General features: G+C 55.7%; 1 protein-coding gene across 1 annotated transcript in view; it reads left to right on the forward strand.

Annotated features, from left to right (window-relative positions):
- Cygb (cytoglobin) overlaps positions 1-9,059 on the forward strand; it is an 11,480-nt gene extending 2,421 nt beyond the window's left edge. Inside the window, exons 4-7 of the mRNA XM_015504273.1 lie at positions 4-75; positions 4,814-5,045; positions 5,378-5,541; positions 7,844-9,059. Coding sequence (XP_015359759.1) covers positions 4-75; positions 4,814-5,045; positions 5,378-5,541; positions 7,844-7,877 — 502 coding nt within the window. The 3' untranslated portion in view covers positions 7,878-9,059. The remainder of the gene's footprint in view (positions 1-3; positions 76-4,813; positions 5,046-5,377; positions 5,542-7,843) is intronic.
- Positions 9,060-16,418: the final 7,359 nt, after the last annotated feature.

A 16,418-nucleotide genomic window follows, 5' to 3' on the forward strand; every position in this document is an offset into this window, starting at 1 on the left:
AAGGAAGGCGGTGCAGGCTACGTGGGCCCGGCTGTATGCCAACTGCGAGGACGTGGGGGTGGCCATCCTGGTGAGGTAGGTGTCGCCCCGGCCCGGCCGGGCCCTGGGCAGGGAGGGCGGCAGTGGCGCCGGCAGAGGCAGGCTCGACCGGGTCCAAGCTCGAGCGCCACCTCCCCAGCTGCGATGGGGGCCAGTGTGGGGCGGGCAGCGTGCAGCGCCCTGGGATGATCGAAACCGGGCTGAGCTCTTCCTGCAATTAGGAACCAGACGCAGGAGGGCACTTCAGTCCCCTTCCTCTCCCTGGCCTCAGCACTCCTCGATCCACCGGTTTTCCTCCCCAGGGACCCCAGCCACCCAGACAACTATATGCACACACAAATGCCAGCCTCTCAAAGGGACAGCAGGGAAACTGAGGCTTAGCCAAGAGGGTTTCAGAGAGGAGAAGACCTCTCTCTGCAGCTCAGCCCCTCGGAGGAACCGAACCCAGAGCTGGAGAGTAGAGGTCAGAAGGAGTCCAGACAGTTTTCTCAGCTGCTTGCTTCCTGCCCCAAGGGGAAGGACCAGCAGAGAGCTAAAGTGAGGCTCAGGTGAGTGGGAAGTCACCAGTCCCCTAGAGTGCAGCCCCTGCTGAGTTTGGTACTTAAAAAAAGAAGCTGCAGGAGACAGGGCCCCGCCCTGGAATCCCACAGCTAGGGAGGACATGGAGTGTCTGTGGGCTCAGGGTTCATTCATTCAGGCACCATGCCCCTGAGGGACCCCTATACTCCCAGAGTGGCACTACATTCTCACACCCATACAGGGGTGCACACACGCCATTCCTTTAGAGTTGATGTCCCCAAGCTCCACAAGCTGAACACTGACCATAGCTACAGATCTAGACTCTATCCGCACATGCTGGTCCCTGGGGTGCAGGCAGAGAGGCCCAGACCACTCTTCTCAGCCCCCTGTTCTTGGCAGAAGAAAAGCTGTCAAATCTAGGACAGAGCACACAGCCTTGTTACATGAAGATGGGGCCAAACCTCACTCTGGAAGGAGAGCGCTAATGCATGTCTCTCCCAGTCCTGGCCCTGTCTCGGGCTCCTCTTCTCCCTCCTCTCTCTCCCTTCTGCCTCCCTCAAGCGGGGGACCTACCAAGCTCCATATTGTATACCCTGATTCCAACTTGGAAACAGATTTTGGAGGAAAAGAGCAAGAAACACTTCTGAGAAGTTGGAGATTCCTGAGGAAGGGGCTATTCCTCAGCTCCCAAGCCCAGGAGCCCAGCTGTGGTGGTGAGAAGTAAAGAGGAGGTTTGGGATCCTGAAGTCTCAGACACTCTGAGAGGAGCCACAGATTGGCATGTGCCAGCACCCACACAGCACACAGTGGGGAGCTGAGTCGCAGATGCGCCAGACTGTATCTCTCAGGAGGGCTGCTCTCAGCCATGTGTTGGCACACACAGCCCTCCGGGCCACTGACGCATCTGGATGTTCACATGGGTCACTCAGAGGAAACTAGGCAGGGCCCACAGGACTATGGAGGTTTTCTGTTCCAGGCTCTGCCATTGACCAGTGAGGGAACTCCCCAGGAATGGGGAGCAGGCGGAGAAAGGAACTGAGCCCAGAGGGCTCATGTTCTGGGTCATGTGAGCCCTTAGCATGGTAATTATTTCTCTCTGTACCCCCTCTGGGTGCCCATTCCTCACACTCAGGGGATTGGCCCAGCTGGGGGAAGTATTTATCAATATGTTCAGAGCCCAGACAGATACCCCGACTGATTGGAGAAGGCCTGAGGTGGCCGTGAGGTTTGGCTTCCTGATGCCAGGGCCACACTCTGAGCCCACCCTGTGCTGTTGACTAGAGCTGGGCCTGGACAGCCAGCCATTTTCTGCCAGCTCCAAGTCCCATCAGCCTTCCTCTCCTTGTCTTCCTCCTGTTGCTGTTACCCCCGGGTCTGGCCAGTGGGGAGGAGCGGAAAGAGAGTAAGGACAAGTCCCATTTGCTTCTCAGGGTTCCTGGAGCCCCTGCTCAGATCCTGCCCGTGAACATCTTCACACACACAACACGTAAATCCACAGGAGTGGCTTCAGTGAGAGCCCTGGACGCTGACCCTCTGGCCAGCACTCTTACCTCCTCCCCTGCTGCCCATTGCCCATCTGCCTTGGGGGCAAGGCAGAGGCAAGGCACCTCCACACCCCCCTTGAGAAGGTGGCTGGAGGGTTGGTGATGGAGGAAGAGCTGACTTGGGGCCTGAGGCAGACACACTTCCACTCCCTGCAAGGGAAGGGACCAGAGGGAACACCCACCCTCCCTCCTGGTTGTAACGCTGACACCTTCCCCCTCACACTCCGAGGAGCCTATTTCAGGCTCTGGAAGCCCAGATGCCTCTGTAGCTGAGAAACTCCCTAAGGCTGGTTGTGAGGCTTCTCCCTGGCAGCGCAGGCCAGTCTGGGAGGGTCAGGAGGAAACACGGGGTCTGGAGAGTGAAGCTGGGAATCAGGAGCAGAGTTGGCATCCCCGGACTCTCCTGGCCCAGAGCCCTGCTTCTGGGGGACTGTTGTTCCCCAAAACCACAACACAGCCCCGTGTTAGACAGGAGATTCTTCTGGTCCCAGGCCAAGATCCCCCCCACCCAGCAGTGTCCCCAGGCACTCTGCAGAAGCCAGAAAAATCTAGCTCCTTCCTGGTCCCACCACCCACCTTATTGGGCAGCCTTGGGCATCGATCCCTAGCCCATCAGACAGGGATAAAAATAGTGCCAACCTCAGGAGGGAACTGCAAGAATTTGAGCCCATATAGAAAGTGCTCAATGAATGTTCCCTGTTATTTTCTCAGCAGCAAAATGGATAAAACACCTGCTTAGTTGTGGCTGTTAAATACAATATGATAGGTGAAAGAACACAGGCAATACAAACATCATTATTTTTATTGCAGTTGTAGAAGTCCCACAGTCTGAGATGCTCACTGAAGTCCAGACTGGCTTTTCACATTGTCCCTCATTATAGTACTTCTCCAGAAAAATCCAGTGTATTTGCAGACCCATCACCTCATTTGCCTTACCCGTGTTATCTGCGAAGAAGCAAGCGGGAGGATGGCCCACAACTTCTGCAGAGTAGGAAGTCCTGAAGTGCTCTCCCAAGGTCACGCTCAGGCTCAAGAGAGGCCCTCCGGGGCTCCACATGGACTGTGCCCTGGTCACTGTCTGAACCTCCCCCACCAAAAGCAGATGCTTGCCCTGCCTCTGATCCAGCTCTCACATTGAGACTTGACCCCTAGCCAGACAGCAAATTGGCAAATTATTAGCTCTCCCTGATCATGAAGGGGGACATACCAAGGGGACAAACACCTGAAAAAACACTGTCCCACTCTCTGAGGATTCGTTAAGTCATGCACGTTCTGCCCAGGTCCCAGCATGTGTCTCTCATGACGCCCAGCCCCTGTTGGGAGAGGAAGTACCAATGTCATTGTCCCGCTGCATGTTGCAGGGCCCTGGCCCAGATTGATGGATCAGAGGGTGTGTGAGATCCAGCTTCTGCCTGACTGTGACAGTGGCAAGGAAGGTCATTTGAGTGGCACTAATGGCTGTGAGAGAAAGTGGTAGCCGTGGCCAGCCCGGGGGCTCAGGGAGAGGCAGGTCAGATGTGGGCTGAGTTGAGGAGGCGATGCACTCTGTGGAAAGCAGGATTGGTCACCTGAGGAATTTCTTACCCTTGTAAGTACAGCTGTTGGACTGGACAGAGATGGCTCAAGGGGAGGGGAGAATGTGGATATTTGGAGATGTGGCAGTGGGACAGTTTGTAAGAAGCCTCAAGTGTCCAGTTAAGGAGTTTTGACTTTGTCTGGGAGGTAGATGGGAGCCGTTGAATGTTTCTGATCATGAGAGTGACTTAATGAAAGCACTATGAGCACTGTGTTGGGAAAAGTAGACAATTGTAGACAAACCAGAGAGGAAAAGGGCTAGAGCTAGGATCACCTGGGATCTGCTCCAAGAAGTTTAGAGGCTTGTTGGAAAGGTAAGATTTACAGATTCATTTCAATAAATAAGTTCAGAACCATACCAGGTGGGTAAAATCAATTGCCATTTTTAATTAAATCAATTAATCAATACTGCAGGCTGAGGAGGGAGGCAGGTAACCAGAAGGGAAGAGGCTGAGTTGGGAAGAGGTCTGAGGCTCCCAGTTTCTTCTCTTCACTGCTCAGTGGCCTTGGACCTTACTTGGTTCCTAAAGAGCTCTACCTTTACCATAACAAAGGCCAGTATTTACTGAGCCCCTGTGTCCCTGACACTGTGGTGAGGACAAGCCATTACTCATTTCATCTTTAAGACAACCCGTGAGACAGAACAATAATGCCCATTTTATGGATGGGAATCTGAGGCTCAGGAAAGATGAACAACAATCTGGGTACAGAGGCTAGAGCCCGGGATCCCAGGTACTTGGGGGGTTGAGATGGGAGGATCACTTGAATACAGGAATTGGAGGCCAGCCTGGAGGGCTCCCAGGGCAGCAGAGGTGACCACTGAGCAGCCCAGCCTCGTCCCTGGGTATTAGGGTGAGACCCCATCCGAGAAAAAATAAATAAATAAAACGTTGACTAACTAACCTGGATTCCAGAACCCAAGGTTTTGTCCTCTTAGCTGTGGCCAGAGCAGGCCTTGAGGAAGGTGGGGGTCAGAAAGCAATGGGGAAGCCAGGAAGGTGGGGGCTGGGAGAGGACGCTGCCTGCCAGAGGGAGCCGCTGCTGCTGCAGGGACCAGGGCTCCAGCCCCCACCTCCCTGGGCCCCGGGGACAGGAGGCAGCCCCTTGTTCCAGCACCACTTCCTCCCACCTGCCAGGTTCTTCGTGAACTTTCCCTCCGCCAAGCAGTACTTCAGCCAGTTCAAACACATGGAGGAGCCCCTGGAAATGGAGCGGAGCCCCCAGCTGCGGAAGCACGCCTGCAGGGTCATGGGGGCCCTCAACACTGTGGTGGAGAACCTGCACGACCCCGACAAGGTGTCCTCTGTGCTGGCCCTCGTGGGCAAAGCCCACGCCCTGAAGCACAAGGTGGAGCCCGTGTACTTCAAGGTACGCCCTGGACGGTGCTGCCCCAGCAACCTGCTCTGCTCCAGAGCTCTCAGGCCCACGCACCACGGCCACCTGCAGCCCGCAGGCTCTGGGAGGGCTCCCGGGGCAGCAGAGGTGACCACTGGGCAGCCCAGCCTCGGCCCTGGTGACCTGGAGAGCAGAGTCTAGCAGCAGGATGGGCCACGGGGCAGTCCTGGTCTTGAGAGTGACCGGCTCCTACAGCGAGCAGGCCCTGGGGTTAGGAACGATCCCCGTGGCCAGCTTGGGACAGGAGGGTCCTGCGGGAGGCAAGGTATCAGATGCTCACTCCCCCTTCCTCCCTTTGCCCCCAGATCCTCTCTGGGGTCATTCTGGAGGTCATCGCTGAGGAGTTTGCCAATGACTTCCCACCTGAGACGCAGAGAGCCTGGGCCAAGCTGCGTGGCCTCATCTACAGCCACGTGACCGCTGCGTACAAGGAAGTGGGCTGGGTACAGCAGGTCCCCAACGCCACCACGTGAGGAGGGGGTGAGGGTGGGCTGGGCAGCCTCCCTGCTGTGTCCTCTCCAGTTTTCTAGGTCTTCCATCTCTCCTGTGGCCTGGGGCTGACCATGGGGCAGGAACCCTTTGGGCAGGCCAGCTCATTTAAGAGCAGGCACAGTAGAAAAGGGTCACAAGACAGGGCCCCTCTGACCGTGGGTTGGCTCCTACCCAGCACCTACCCTGCCCAGAGGCGTGAGCCTAGTAAACTTTCCTTGGGCAGAGCCGTCCTCTTCCCTAGAGCAAGGGAGCCCTTGGAGCACCCAAGGCCCAGAGACAGAAGGTCCCCAGTGAGGTTTGCTTCTCAGGCTCAGAGGCAGCCCCGCCAGCTCTGGCCACTTCCTCCCTGGGTACCAGTCACATGCTTTTTCATCCAACACTGACCAAGGCTCCCATCCACCCTCTGCCTCAACAGGGGCCAGAGCCAGGAGGATCACGAGGACGGGTGTGCACACACACATGCCCGGGGCCCATGTGGGACCTACATGGGTGTCGCTTGCATGCACGCTACCGGGGATGTTTACGTCCAGGCTGACCCTGAGGCTAGCTCCCAGTTCTGGGCTCTAGGAGAGTGGCCGGCCCCATGTGACGGCTGGGAACACTCTGGCCTCCCTGGGCCTCTGAGGGGCGGCTGACTCTGGGAGCTGAATGGAAGGGCGGACACAGGGCTCGAGTAGGAAGGAGAAAGAGTAGCGGAGGCGGGAATGGGAAGCAGGGGTCAGCCAGCGGCTCAGGACACGCGTTGTAGAGAAACATTCCCAGCAGTTTCCCATGGAAAAGCCAGCGTCCCCTCCCGAAACTCTGTGCGGCCCCCAAGCCTGCCGGACCTCTTGCTCACAGTCCTCCTGGCCCAGCTCCACAAGGGACGTCCCCTGAGGGCAGTGGGGGAGGCCAGGCCTGCTGCCCTTCCTGCCGCTGACCAACAGCTTGTGTGGCTCCCCTCCCCCGTGTCGGCAGCACCCCAGGAGAAGGGAACTCTCAGGAACTGTAGGCTTCTCCAGGCCAACTCCAGATGTGCACAGCTGGGCCCTGGCCTGCCCAGACCCCAGGCAGCAGACTTCTACCTGCCAGAGCAGGGCATGAGCAGAGCTGGGGAGCTGGGGTTCCCTCCTTCCCCTCCCTCCCCACCCAATGTAACCCTGAGGAGCCAGTGGGAAGGCAGTCACTGGAGGGGCTCACCTCCCTCCCACTTGTGTCCCCAGGCAGGCTCTGCCGCCCAAGATGAGTTTGTTTACAGCCAGGAGACAAGACTTCCTGCTTTTCCAGAAAAGTGCTTTTTTACAGGGGCCTGGAGGGACTGCAGAGCTGGCAGTTGAGCCCCAGTGAATCAAAAACACAGGGCCCGCGCCCTACTTCCCCTGCCCAGCTGGGCCCCAGGGACTCAGATCTCGCCAAACCCCAAGCATTAAGAAACTATCGCAGTTGCCTCATCTGCCCCATCTCTGCTCCCTGTGGACTGAATGGAGATGGGCTGTACTTGGGACTGGCCAGGGCCCAACCGCCTCCCACCTGGGATGAGGAACCCACAGTCAGATTCCCCTCAGCTGTCACATCACAGGATTGTTCCCGCATCCCTTTACAGCCTCCACCCCTGCCCCAGTCTCCTGGGTGCATGGGTGTGGACCCCCAAGAAGACATGTCATGTCGTCCTGGTCCCCAGCCTGCAGGCCCACCCTACTGCCAGGTCCAGCTGGGATGGAGTTAGAGCTGACTTCTAGAAGGCCTCTGTCCAACTTCTCTTATCAGGGCAGCAGTGGTGGGCCAGACGCCACTGTTTATTGAACTGTCTCTGCTTCAGGGTGTGTGTGCCTCTGTGTGGGTGGAGGGGCGGTGGGGGGTGTGGCAGTCGGAGACCGCAGGGACTGCAGTACAGGGAACAGGGCTGGCTGGCTGGGGAGGTCCGAGGCAGGCCAGACAGAGGGCACCCTGTCGCAGAATGAGCAGAGGAAGAGCTCATGGGTGGTGCTTTGCAGTTTACAAAACACTGTTTTACACAGTCAGTGTCACCCAATTCCCATACAGGCAGGCAAGGCAGGCATTCACATTTTAGGGGAAAAGATCTGGGTTGCTCTTGGGGCACCTGATGTGCCCAAGGTCACCCAGCAGGATCATGGCAGAAGGGGAACTAAGACTCGGGTCTGAAGATTGCTTTCAACTGCACTGTGCCAGGTCTGTCAGCAGGAAGTACCATGCCTTGCCACCTCCAGCCACCCCCAGGTTCCCTGTCTCCCTCCCTGACCCTGATAACCTATTACCTCCGTCTCCTATCTCATCCACAGCCCACCCACCACGCTGCCCTCTTCGGGGCCATAGGACCCCTCCCAGCTCCCCCCTCCCTGGCAGCACCTTGAGCAGAAGGCCGAGTTCTGAAGACGCTCCTTGACCCTCCATTTCTGGGTGCCAAGGAAGCTGGAGGAACCCCCGACTGTCTTCCCGAAGGAGGCCTCCACCGTGGCCGCAGTCCCCCGAGCTGCCGGGAGGCAGCGCTGGCTGCCTGGATGCTGACTCCAGCGCAGCGGCAGGCGGGGACCCCTCCGCCTTGCAGATCGGGGCCCACTCTTCTTAGCTTTTCTACTCACCGTTAAAGAGGGACCTAGCTGAGCGGCTGGCGGGAAGCAGGGACAGGTTTGAGTCACTCTGAGAATGAAGCAGCCCTGTTTGGTTCTGCCGACCAGCATGCGGGTCTCCACCTCACCATCTAGAGTACTGCGCACACACGTCTACCGTATACACAGATATATTCTCTCTACAGTCTCTCTATAAATATATATACATATATACACACCTACATATCTACCATGTTACCTGTGGGCCCAGAGACCTCGGTCCTGCCCACCGGTGGGTGGGACCAGGAGGGTCCTGGTGGCACAGGCCTCTGGGCAGACAGCAGCGTGCCCTGGCCCTGGTATCCCACAGCAGCTCAGAGAATGGGGCCTGGATGGGTAGGGCTGGGGGGGCCCAGCTTGGTGACAAAGCCCAGCCCACTCTCTCTGACCAGCTCCCCACATTCTTGCTTCCCACTTCCAGGCAAAAAGGACCTGGCTCCCTCCCTCTCCTCCACAGAGGGTCAGTTCACTGGAACCGGCTGGGGCAAGGGCAGACTCAGGGGCCCAGACAGGATGACAGCTAGGGGCGGGGCCTCAGTGAAGAGCCCCACCTGGCGGCCGCTGAGCCAGCCCTGGGAATCCAGGCTGCTGGGAGCAGGACAGGCACCTCAGGCTCACCCCTCAGGCTCTGAGGGCTGAGGGCCCTGCCCCTCCCTGCCTCTCTCCTGGCTGCCAGTCGGTCCATCCCCCCTCTGTGTCAGCCTCGCTGGGGCCCCCCACGTGTGTCCCTTAGTCTCGTGTATCATCCTGAAGGATGGTCTGCTGCCGTGGCTACTGTGCCTGTGACCCCCTCGTGCGGTCATCCTGTAACTGCCTGTCCTCCTTTTGTAGTTTCTGATGTTTGTAACCAGACCCAGCTGTGGCATTAAACAGACCCGCTCTTCCTGTATCCGCATTTGCTCATCTGTTCCGCCTCCTGCCTGCCTCTGTCTCCCCTCCCTAGTTCTAGGTCCAGGAGCGGGGGCACCCTGATCTGTGCCTCAGCCTCAGCTGCCTGTGTGACCCTCTCTAAGTTGGGCCTTAAGACTGTTGTGGGCCCCTCACCTGTTTCACCAGGAACATGGGTTGGGGGGGCTAGAAGCTGGGCTTTGTGGGAACCAGGAGGGTGTCTGTCCCGATCAAAAAATCAGGGGCTTTTAGGATTTTGTTCTGGAAATCTCCTCCTGGCAAGGGTGGGATGACCGAGGGGAAGTCATGGGAGAGATGTCCAGCAGAAGGGCCCTGTTAGTCTGAGCGCTCCAGGGATAGAGGCAAGGATTGACCCTGACCTTCTAGGCCAAACCCAGCTCCACATAGAGAGCTGAGTGCAGGGCTGGATTAGCCCCGGGTGTCTGAGAAAGGAAGCCTGCTGGGATCAGCCCGAACCCCCTTCCCTGAGCTCTCAGCTCTAGACCCTTCCCAAGCCCTGCTGCACCAGGCCTGCCCAGCCCCCACTACCCCAAGGAGGCAACAGCCAGCAGCATCAACTCCCCCAGGAGGGAGAAGGAGGTCACCACACTGGGGGGGGGGGCAGGAGAAGCAGGAAACAGCCTCTGCCCCTTGGGAGGGCTTGGGGCTGTCTGGGAGGACTCAGCTGACATACAGGAAAAATCTTGTCTCCCAGACCATGAACTTGAACACGGGCTGCGCCTTCATCTCCCGGGCCTGGCACAGTGGAGTACTCCACGGAAATCCAAAGAATAAATAAATATCACTCTTAGAAAGCAAGACGAGCACATGGGCCAAGAGTGAGCTATGTGAGCTGAAAGAGGGTGCAGCGTGGCCGGAGGAGGCCAGGCCAGGCCAGGCCTTTCCAGAAGGCAGCAGACAAGATGAGGCATGGCTCCAGGTTCAGACCTAGTCTCTTAGTGCTGTGTGATGTGAGAAAATCCCTCAACCTTTCTGAGCCACAGTCACCTCTAATCTAAAAGAGGAGGGAACAAGTAGCCTGCCTTGTGAAGCAGGGACCAGGAGGAAAAGGATGTACACAATGCTTCACACAGGCTGGGGACAGGGGATTTGTCCTGGACACTGATGTCCACCCAACCGGAACCCTAGATCCGAGGGAGGTGGGCAGCTGGACTGGGCCCTGACAGGAATCCTGAAAGAGCAGGGACAGAGACAAAAGGGAGGAAGGAGGTGGACGGACCAGGGCGACACCAAGAGACCTTCCAACTCCTGGGCCTCGTGGCCGCTGGGGTGCTCACCCAAGCCAGAGCCGAGCCTTTGGTGGCCAAGCAACCCCAGGGGAGGAGGCATTTGAGATGGGAGTGGGGTGACCCTCCCCATTTCACCTCACTTCACTTCAGTTGGCTTGAGAAAAGTGAAGAGGCTTCTAAAGCTGTTGAAACTGGGATCATCCTGGAATGTGGCCCAAGAGAAAGAATATCCCTCTCTCCACCCACCAAGAGGACCCTGGCCCTCTCCCCAGACCAGGGATAGGTGTCCCAGGGCTGCAGTTTAGGCGCCTGGGCAGTGCCTGGGGTGTCATTCCGTGCTCCACCCTCAGGCAGCCGAAGAGCTGAGCAACTGTATCAGCTCCCCCTGGTGGGCTGCCCCATGGGGCGTCAGAAATGGGGGTGCAAGGAGGCTGCAGAGGCCCCAGCGGCACAACTCCATGGTGACCCCTTCTGGCCGCAGAGGGAACTTCACTTAGGAAGCGATTTGCAACCTTCCCAATCTGGGAGTCCCACTTTGTTCACCTCAAAGGAGCCACAGCCCTCTAGGAGCCTGGGACAAAAGGAAAAGTGCCCAGCCTACGCACGTGGGTGGGAACATACTTCCACAGTTTGAAACAAGTGGAAAAAGTAAACACTTGAATTTTTTTTTTTTTTTTGGACCAGGGGCTGAACCCAGGGGTGCTTAGCGCCTCATCCCCAGCCACATCCCCAGCCCTATTTATTTTTTATTTTGAGACAGGGTCTCATTACGTTGATTAGGGCCTCACTAAGTTGCTGAGGCTGGCTTTGAACTTGCAATCCTCCTTCCTCAGCCTCCTGAGCCACTGGGATGACAGGTGTAAGGAGGTGCATACCCGAAATCCCAGCTACTCAAGAGTCCGAGGCAGGGGGACTGAGCTCAGGAGCGCAAGACCAGCCTGGGCAGCACAGAGACTCCACCTCAAAACAACAATAAAAGCCTATCTTTGTTTAAAATTTTGAGTTTTTCTTCCTCATTGATGTTTTTGTTCTAATATCGATTTTTAAAAATAGCGTAAGCAGATATTGTTTTTCTGGATTACCATCCCCCTTAAATGTTGGGTCCCATTTCCTGGCCCGTCTCAGTGCATTGTTTGAGGGAGCCTGGCTGAAGAGCTCCCCTTTTTTACCTCAAGCAGGCCTCCCCTCTACCCACAGGTACTCACTAGACCCCTTTGGTAAGAGAATTTATCTCAGCAAGGTAAGACGCCCGGCTTTGGCACTTCCTTAGGGCCAGAGACTCTGAGTCAGGAGTTTCGGCAGCCGGAAGAGAGGTCTCCCCAGGCTCTCAAAGTGAGGAAGGCTGTCCTTAAGGACAGTCTTGGAAAAAGGGAATCAGATTTCTGGGGATTGGGGAAAAACCACATGATCCAACCTTTCTGGAAAGAGGAAACCCAACAGCTGCCCAGGAAAATGAACAGGACTGAGAGAGTGGAGCTCTGGGCCTGGGCTGCCCGCCACGTAACCTGAAGTCTCTGGGTCTCCACTGCCCTCAGGTGGGCTCCTGGACTTCCTTTCCTCTCACCATTGAGAAACCAGCTGTCAGTCTCCACAGCAGAAAGGTGCTGTTCCATACGACCTTTCTTGTCATCCGTGGGTGGACCAAATCCAGCTCCAGCCGTGTGCGGCACAACCTGGCTACTGCTACGGTCCCAGCACCAAGGGCTCACCTGGCAAAGGACAGAGACACCATCCCAGATGGCCTCCTGTTGATTTCTTTTTTTTTTTTTGGTACTGGGGATTGAACTCAGGGTCACTCAGTCACTGAGCCACATCCCCAGCCTTATTTTCGGTGGACACAACATCTTTGTATGTGGTGCTGAGGATCGAACCCGGGCCGCACGCATGCCAGGCGAGCGCGCTACTGCTTGAGCCACATCCCCAGCCCCTTATTTTGTATTTTGTTTAGAGACAGGGTCTCACAGAGTTGTTTAGCGCCTCGCTTTTGCTGAGGCTGGCTTTGAACTTGCAATTCTCTTGTCTCAGCCTCCCGAGACGCTGGGATTATAGGCGTGCACCGCTGCACCCAGCTTCCTGTTGGTTTTAACTTCTGGGTCACAGGTGTTTTCTGTCCCCTGGCCCACAGCATCCAGCCATCAGGCCCGGTGGCCCCCTCCCATGCCTGACGGTCTGCCCTTCCCTTCGCGGCCCTTGCTATTTCAGGCCTAACCCAGGTGAGCCTCCTTACCTTCTGCCACACAGCTGCCAGCTGCATCTGACGCTGTTCCTGTTCAGAGTCTCCAGTGGCTCTAACACCATCCGAGCACCTCAGCCATTGAAGCCCCACAGCCTGGCACCAGCCTGCTTCCCTGGCCTGAGCTGGCAGAGCCAACTCGGCCCTTCTCCTTCACACGTTGGACTTCATCCAGCTGTGGGTCCTTCTCACTCACCTCCCCCAGCAGGAAAATGATCAGGACGGGGAGTGGAGATCTGGGCCTCGGCTGCCCCCCACATGACCTGAAGGTCTCTCCACCCACGGCAGTGGTGCCTGTCCTTGCCAGAACCTTCCCTGACGACCCTCCTGGGAGGGCCCCTCTTTGGTGCTGTGAGTACCTCCCTGTGAGCACTGCAGTGTCCCTGCCTGTGTGGCCTCTGCCCCTTGGGGAGGTCTGAGAGCAGGTCAGTCCGGCGTGATCCACTGTGGATGGGACATGGGGGGAGGGAGGCAGGACAGCTGGGGATGGCTCCAGGTTTGGGGATGTGGTACACAGAGTCACCCTTGTCTGAGGGGGGCACCCTGTGGGTGGGAGTTCTGCCCCGTGCACAGGAAACCTGGGGTGTCTGGGAGGCAGAGGGCCACTCCAGCTGGACGCATGGCGGAGTAGTCAGGGCTGGGATTCAGATCTGGGATTGATGAGATCACCGAGGAGAGAGTGTGGGAAGAGAAGAGGCCTGGCCCTGAGGTCGGGTAAAGGGAGGGACAGTGAGGGGAAGGAGGGGGCAGGAAGCTGGCCCTGGCCAGTTGGTGATGCTGCTGAGGGATCCAGAGCCTCAGGACAGATGGCAAGGCAGTGCCTGGGGACCTGATGAGGTCTAGGGCAGCTGGAAGGCAGGGAAGGCCTCCTGGAGGGGGGTGGAGACGGGGGCCAGGCAGGGACAGAATTGCAGGAGCTCACAGTCAGGAGAGGAGGCTCCAGCCTGCACGGGCTGACCCCTGACGACAGAGGGAGAGACAGAGGCCATGGTGAGTGGGGGGCCAGAGGGGGACCCTCAAGACCGAACAGGCGGCGTCTTCATCCATCTGGAAAGCTGGAAGGATTTACCAGAGGCTGGTGGCTGATAAACCGTAAAACTCCTCTCTCACGGTTTGGGAGAGGGGAAGTCTAGGCTCAGTGTCTGGAGGGCCTGCTTCCTCGTTCATAGATGGCACCTTCCCACTGTGTCCTCAAGGAGTGGAAGGGGAGGGGAGGGGTCTCTCTGGCGTCTCTTATAAGGACACGGATCCCATTCACAGGGGCCCCAGCTCCTGACGCCAGGACCTTGGGGGTTAGATGCAGCATGTGGACTTGGTTGGGATGAGCATTCAGACCATAGCAGGGCGTGCCTGGGAAAGGGGAGTTGGGCTCTGTCCAGGCTGAGGACCCACGGGAGGCCTGGTTAATGCTCCTCAGTGACGTGTGCGTCCAGCTCACTTCCTGAGCCGCTGCGGATGTGGGCTGGCCAGGGAATTTGAGGAGAAAACAAATTCACTATGGAAAGCGGCAGACCATCTAGGTCACTGCTGATGGCCACCAAGAGGCGTGCCACGAATTTGAGGCAGGAACAGCCAATACTGGGACAGTTTCCTCCTGGGCAGCAGCAAGTTTCTGAGGGTCAGGGACACCCTGAAGAGCCGAGCCTCACAAGTTGGGGGAATGAATGGGTTACGTGGATGGGACGAGGGCTGGTCTGAGTCACCATCTCCTTGTCTGTCTTATGGTGCTGGGATGGAACCCAGGGCCTCAGACACGCTAGGCAAGCGGTTCTGTCCTGAGCTACCCTACGCTGGGGGAAAATAGACCCAAATCCCAACCAGGGACTCGAGGAACCCATCCACCCAGCTCTGCCGCCCCCTTTCCGCCCAGGGAAGAGGAGCAGAGTGGTGGGTGGAGGGGACATGCTCTCCAGGGTGTGTGTGTGTGTGTGTGGAGGGTCTTTGACCTAGTTCAAGTCCAGAGACAGGACATTCATTGTTCATTGTTAAAAGGAAAAATCGGGCTGGGGATATAGCTCAGTTGGTACAGTGCTTTCCTCACATAGGCCCTGGGTTCAACCCCTAGCACCACAAAAAAAAAAAAAAAAAAAGAATGAGGCTAGGAATGTTCTTCTGTGGCGGAGCCTAATGGAGCTCCAGCGGTCCCTGTGAAGTTACAACCTAGTTATATGCAACAACTAACTTTTTTTCTTTTCTTTTTTCTACCCAAGTGCAGTGATGCGTTCTGTAATCCCAGCTACTCAGAAGGCTGTGGGAGGCTTTGCAAGTTCAAGACTCAGGGGCTTTGCAAGTTCAAGACCAGCCTGGGCCACTTAGTTATTTTATTTCAAAATAAAAAAGGGCTGGAGGTGGAGCTCTTGCTGAGTATCCATGAGGGCCTGGGTTTCAGCACCCCAAACGTGCTTGTCTTTCCAATTCCTTTTCTACACAATGTATGTGCACACACACACACACACACAAACACACACACACACACACACCCCATCTCTCTCTTTTTTAAATGGACCATTTTTCAAGCATAGGTTTTAACTTCAAATCCGCTTTGGAGAGCTTTCCTTGTCAGAGGGTGCAGGTTTGACACATTTTCTCCCACCCGCACCCTGCTGTGTCACCTAGGCTGGGCCATGACCCCTGGGCTCAAGAACACTCCTGCTCAGCCCCCTGAGTAGCTGGGACTACAGGTACCTGGCTCACCACATTCTTCAATACCTGGTAGTTGGGTACTCTGCCCCATGCACATGAGTGTTTTTATTTAAACTGTCCCTGTTAATAGACATTCGCATTCCTGATGTTTCACTCTTAAGAACGCGGCAGTGGGACTGGGGCTCGGGCTCAGCGGTAGAGCGCTCGCGTAGCACGCATGAGGCTCTGGGTTCGATTCTCAGATAAATGTCCATTGAAAACTAGAAAACAATATTAAAAAAAAAAAAGTGGAGTTGGGGTTGTGGCTAGTGGCAAAGCCCTCACCCAGTACGTGTGAGTCATTGGGTTTGATTCTCAGCACCACATAAAAAAAAAAATGAACAAAATAAAGGCCCATGAATGTCTAAAAAATATTTTAAAAAGAAAAAGAACTACCAAGGAGTGGTATAGCTGGGTCATAGGGTGGTTCTATGCCTAGTCTTTTGAGAAACCTCCATATTGATTTCCATAGTAGTTGTGGTAATATACAATCCCACCAACAGTGTGAAAGTGCTCCTTTTTCTCCACATCTTCTCCAGCATTTATTATTATTTGTGTTCTTGATGCCATTCTGACTGGTATGAGATGAAATCTCAGTGTGGTTTTGATTTGTATATCCCTAATTGCTAATGATGTTGAATATTTTTTCATATATTTGTTGTCCATTTGTGTTTCTTCTTTTGAAAAGTACTGGTTTAATTTATTTACCCATTTATTAATTGTGTTATTTGATTAGCTGTCACAATTTTTTTTTGGGGGGGGGTGATGCTGGGGATTGAACCCAGGGCCTTGTACATGCTAGATAAGCATTCTACCAATTGAGCTATATCCCCAGCCCTCAATTTTTTTGATTTCTTTACATATTCTGGATATTAATCCTCTGTCAAAAGAGTAGCTAGCAAAGATTTCTCTCTCATTCTGTAGGTTTTTTTTTTTTTTCACATTCCTACTTGTTTCCTTTGCTGTGCAGAAACTTTTTTCTTTGATACCATCCCATTTGTTAGCTCTTGACATTATTTTCTGAGTCCTAATGAGAAGGACATTTCCTATGTCTCTGTGCTGGAGTGTTGACCCTCTGTTTTCTTCTAAGAGTTGTATAGTTTCTGGCCTAATTCCTAGGTCTTCAATCCTTTTTGTAAAATATGTTTTAAATTTTAAAAATTATGAAGAGGGGCTGGGGATGTGGCTCAAGCGG

This window comes from Marmota marmota, unplaced genomic scaffold (genome assembly GCF_001458135.2).
Source record: "Marmota marmota marmota unplaced genomic scaffold, marMar, whole genome shotgun sequence".
NCBI lineage: Eukaryota > Metazoa > Chordata > Mammalia > Rodentia > Sciuridae > Marmota > Marmota marmota.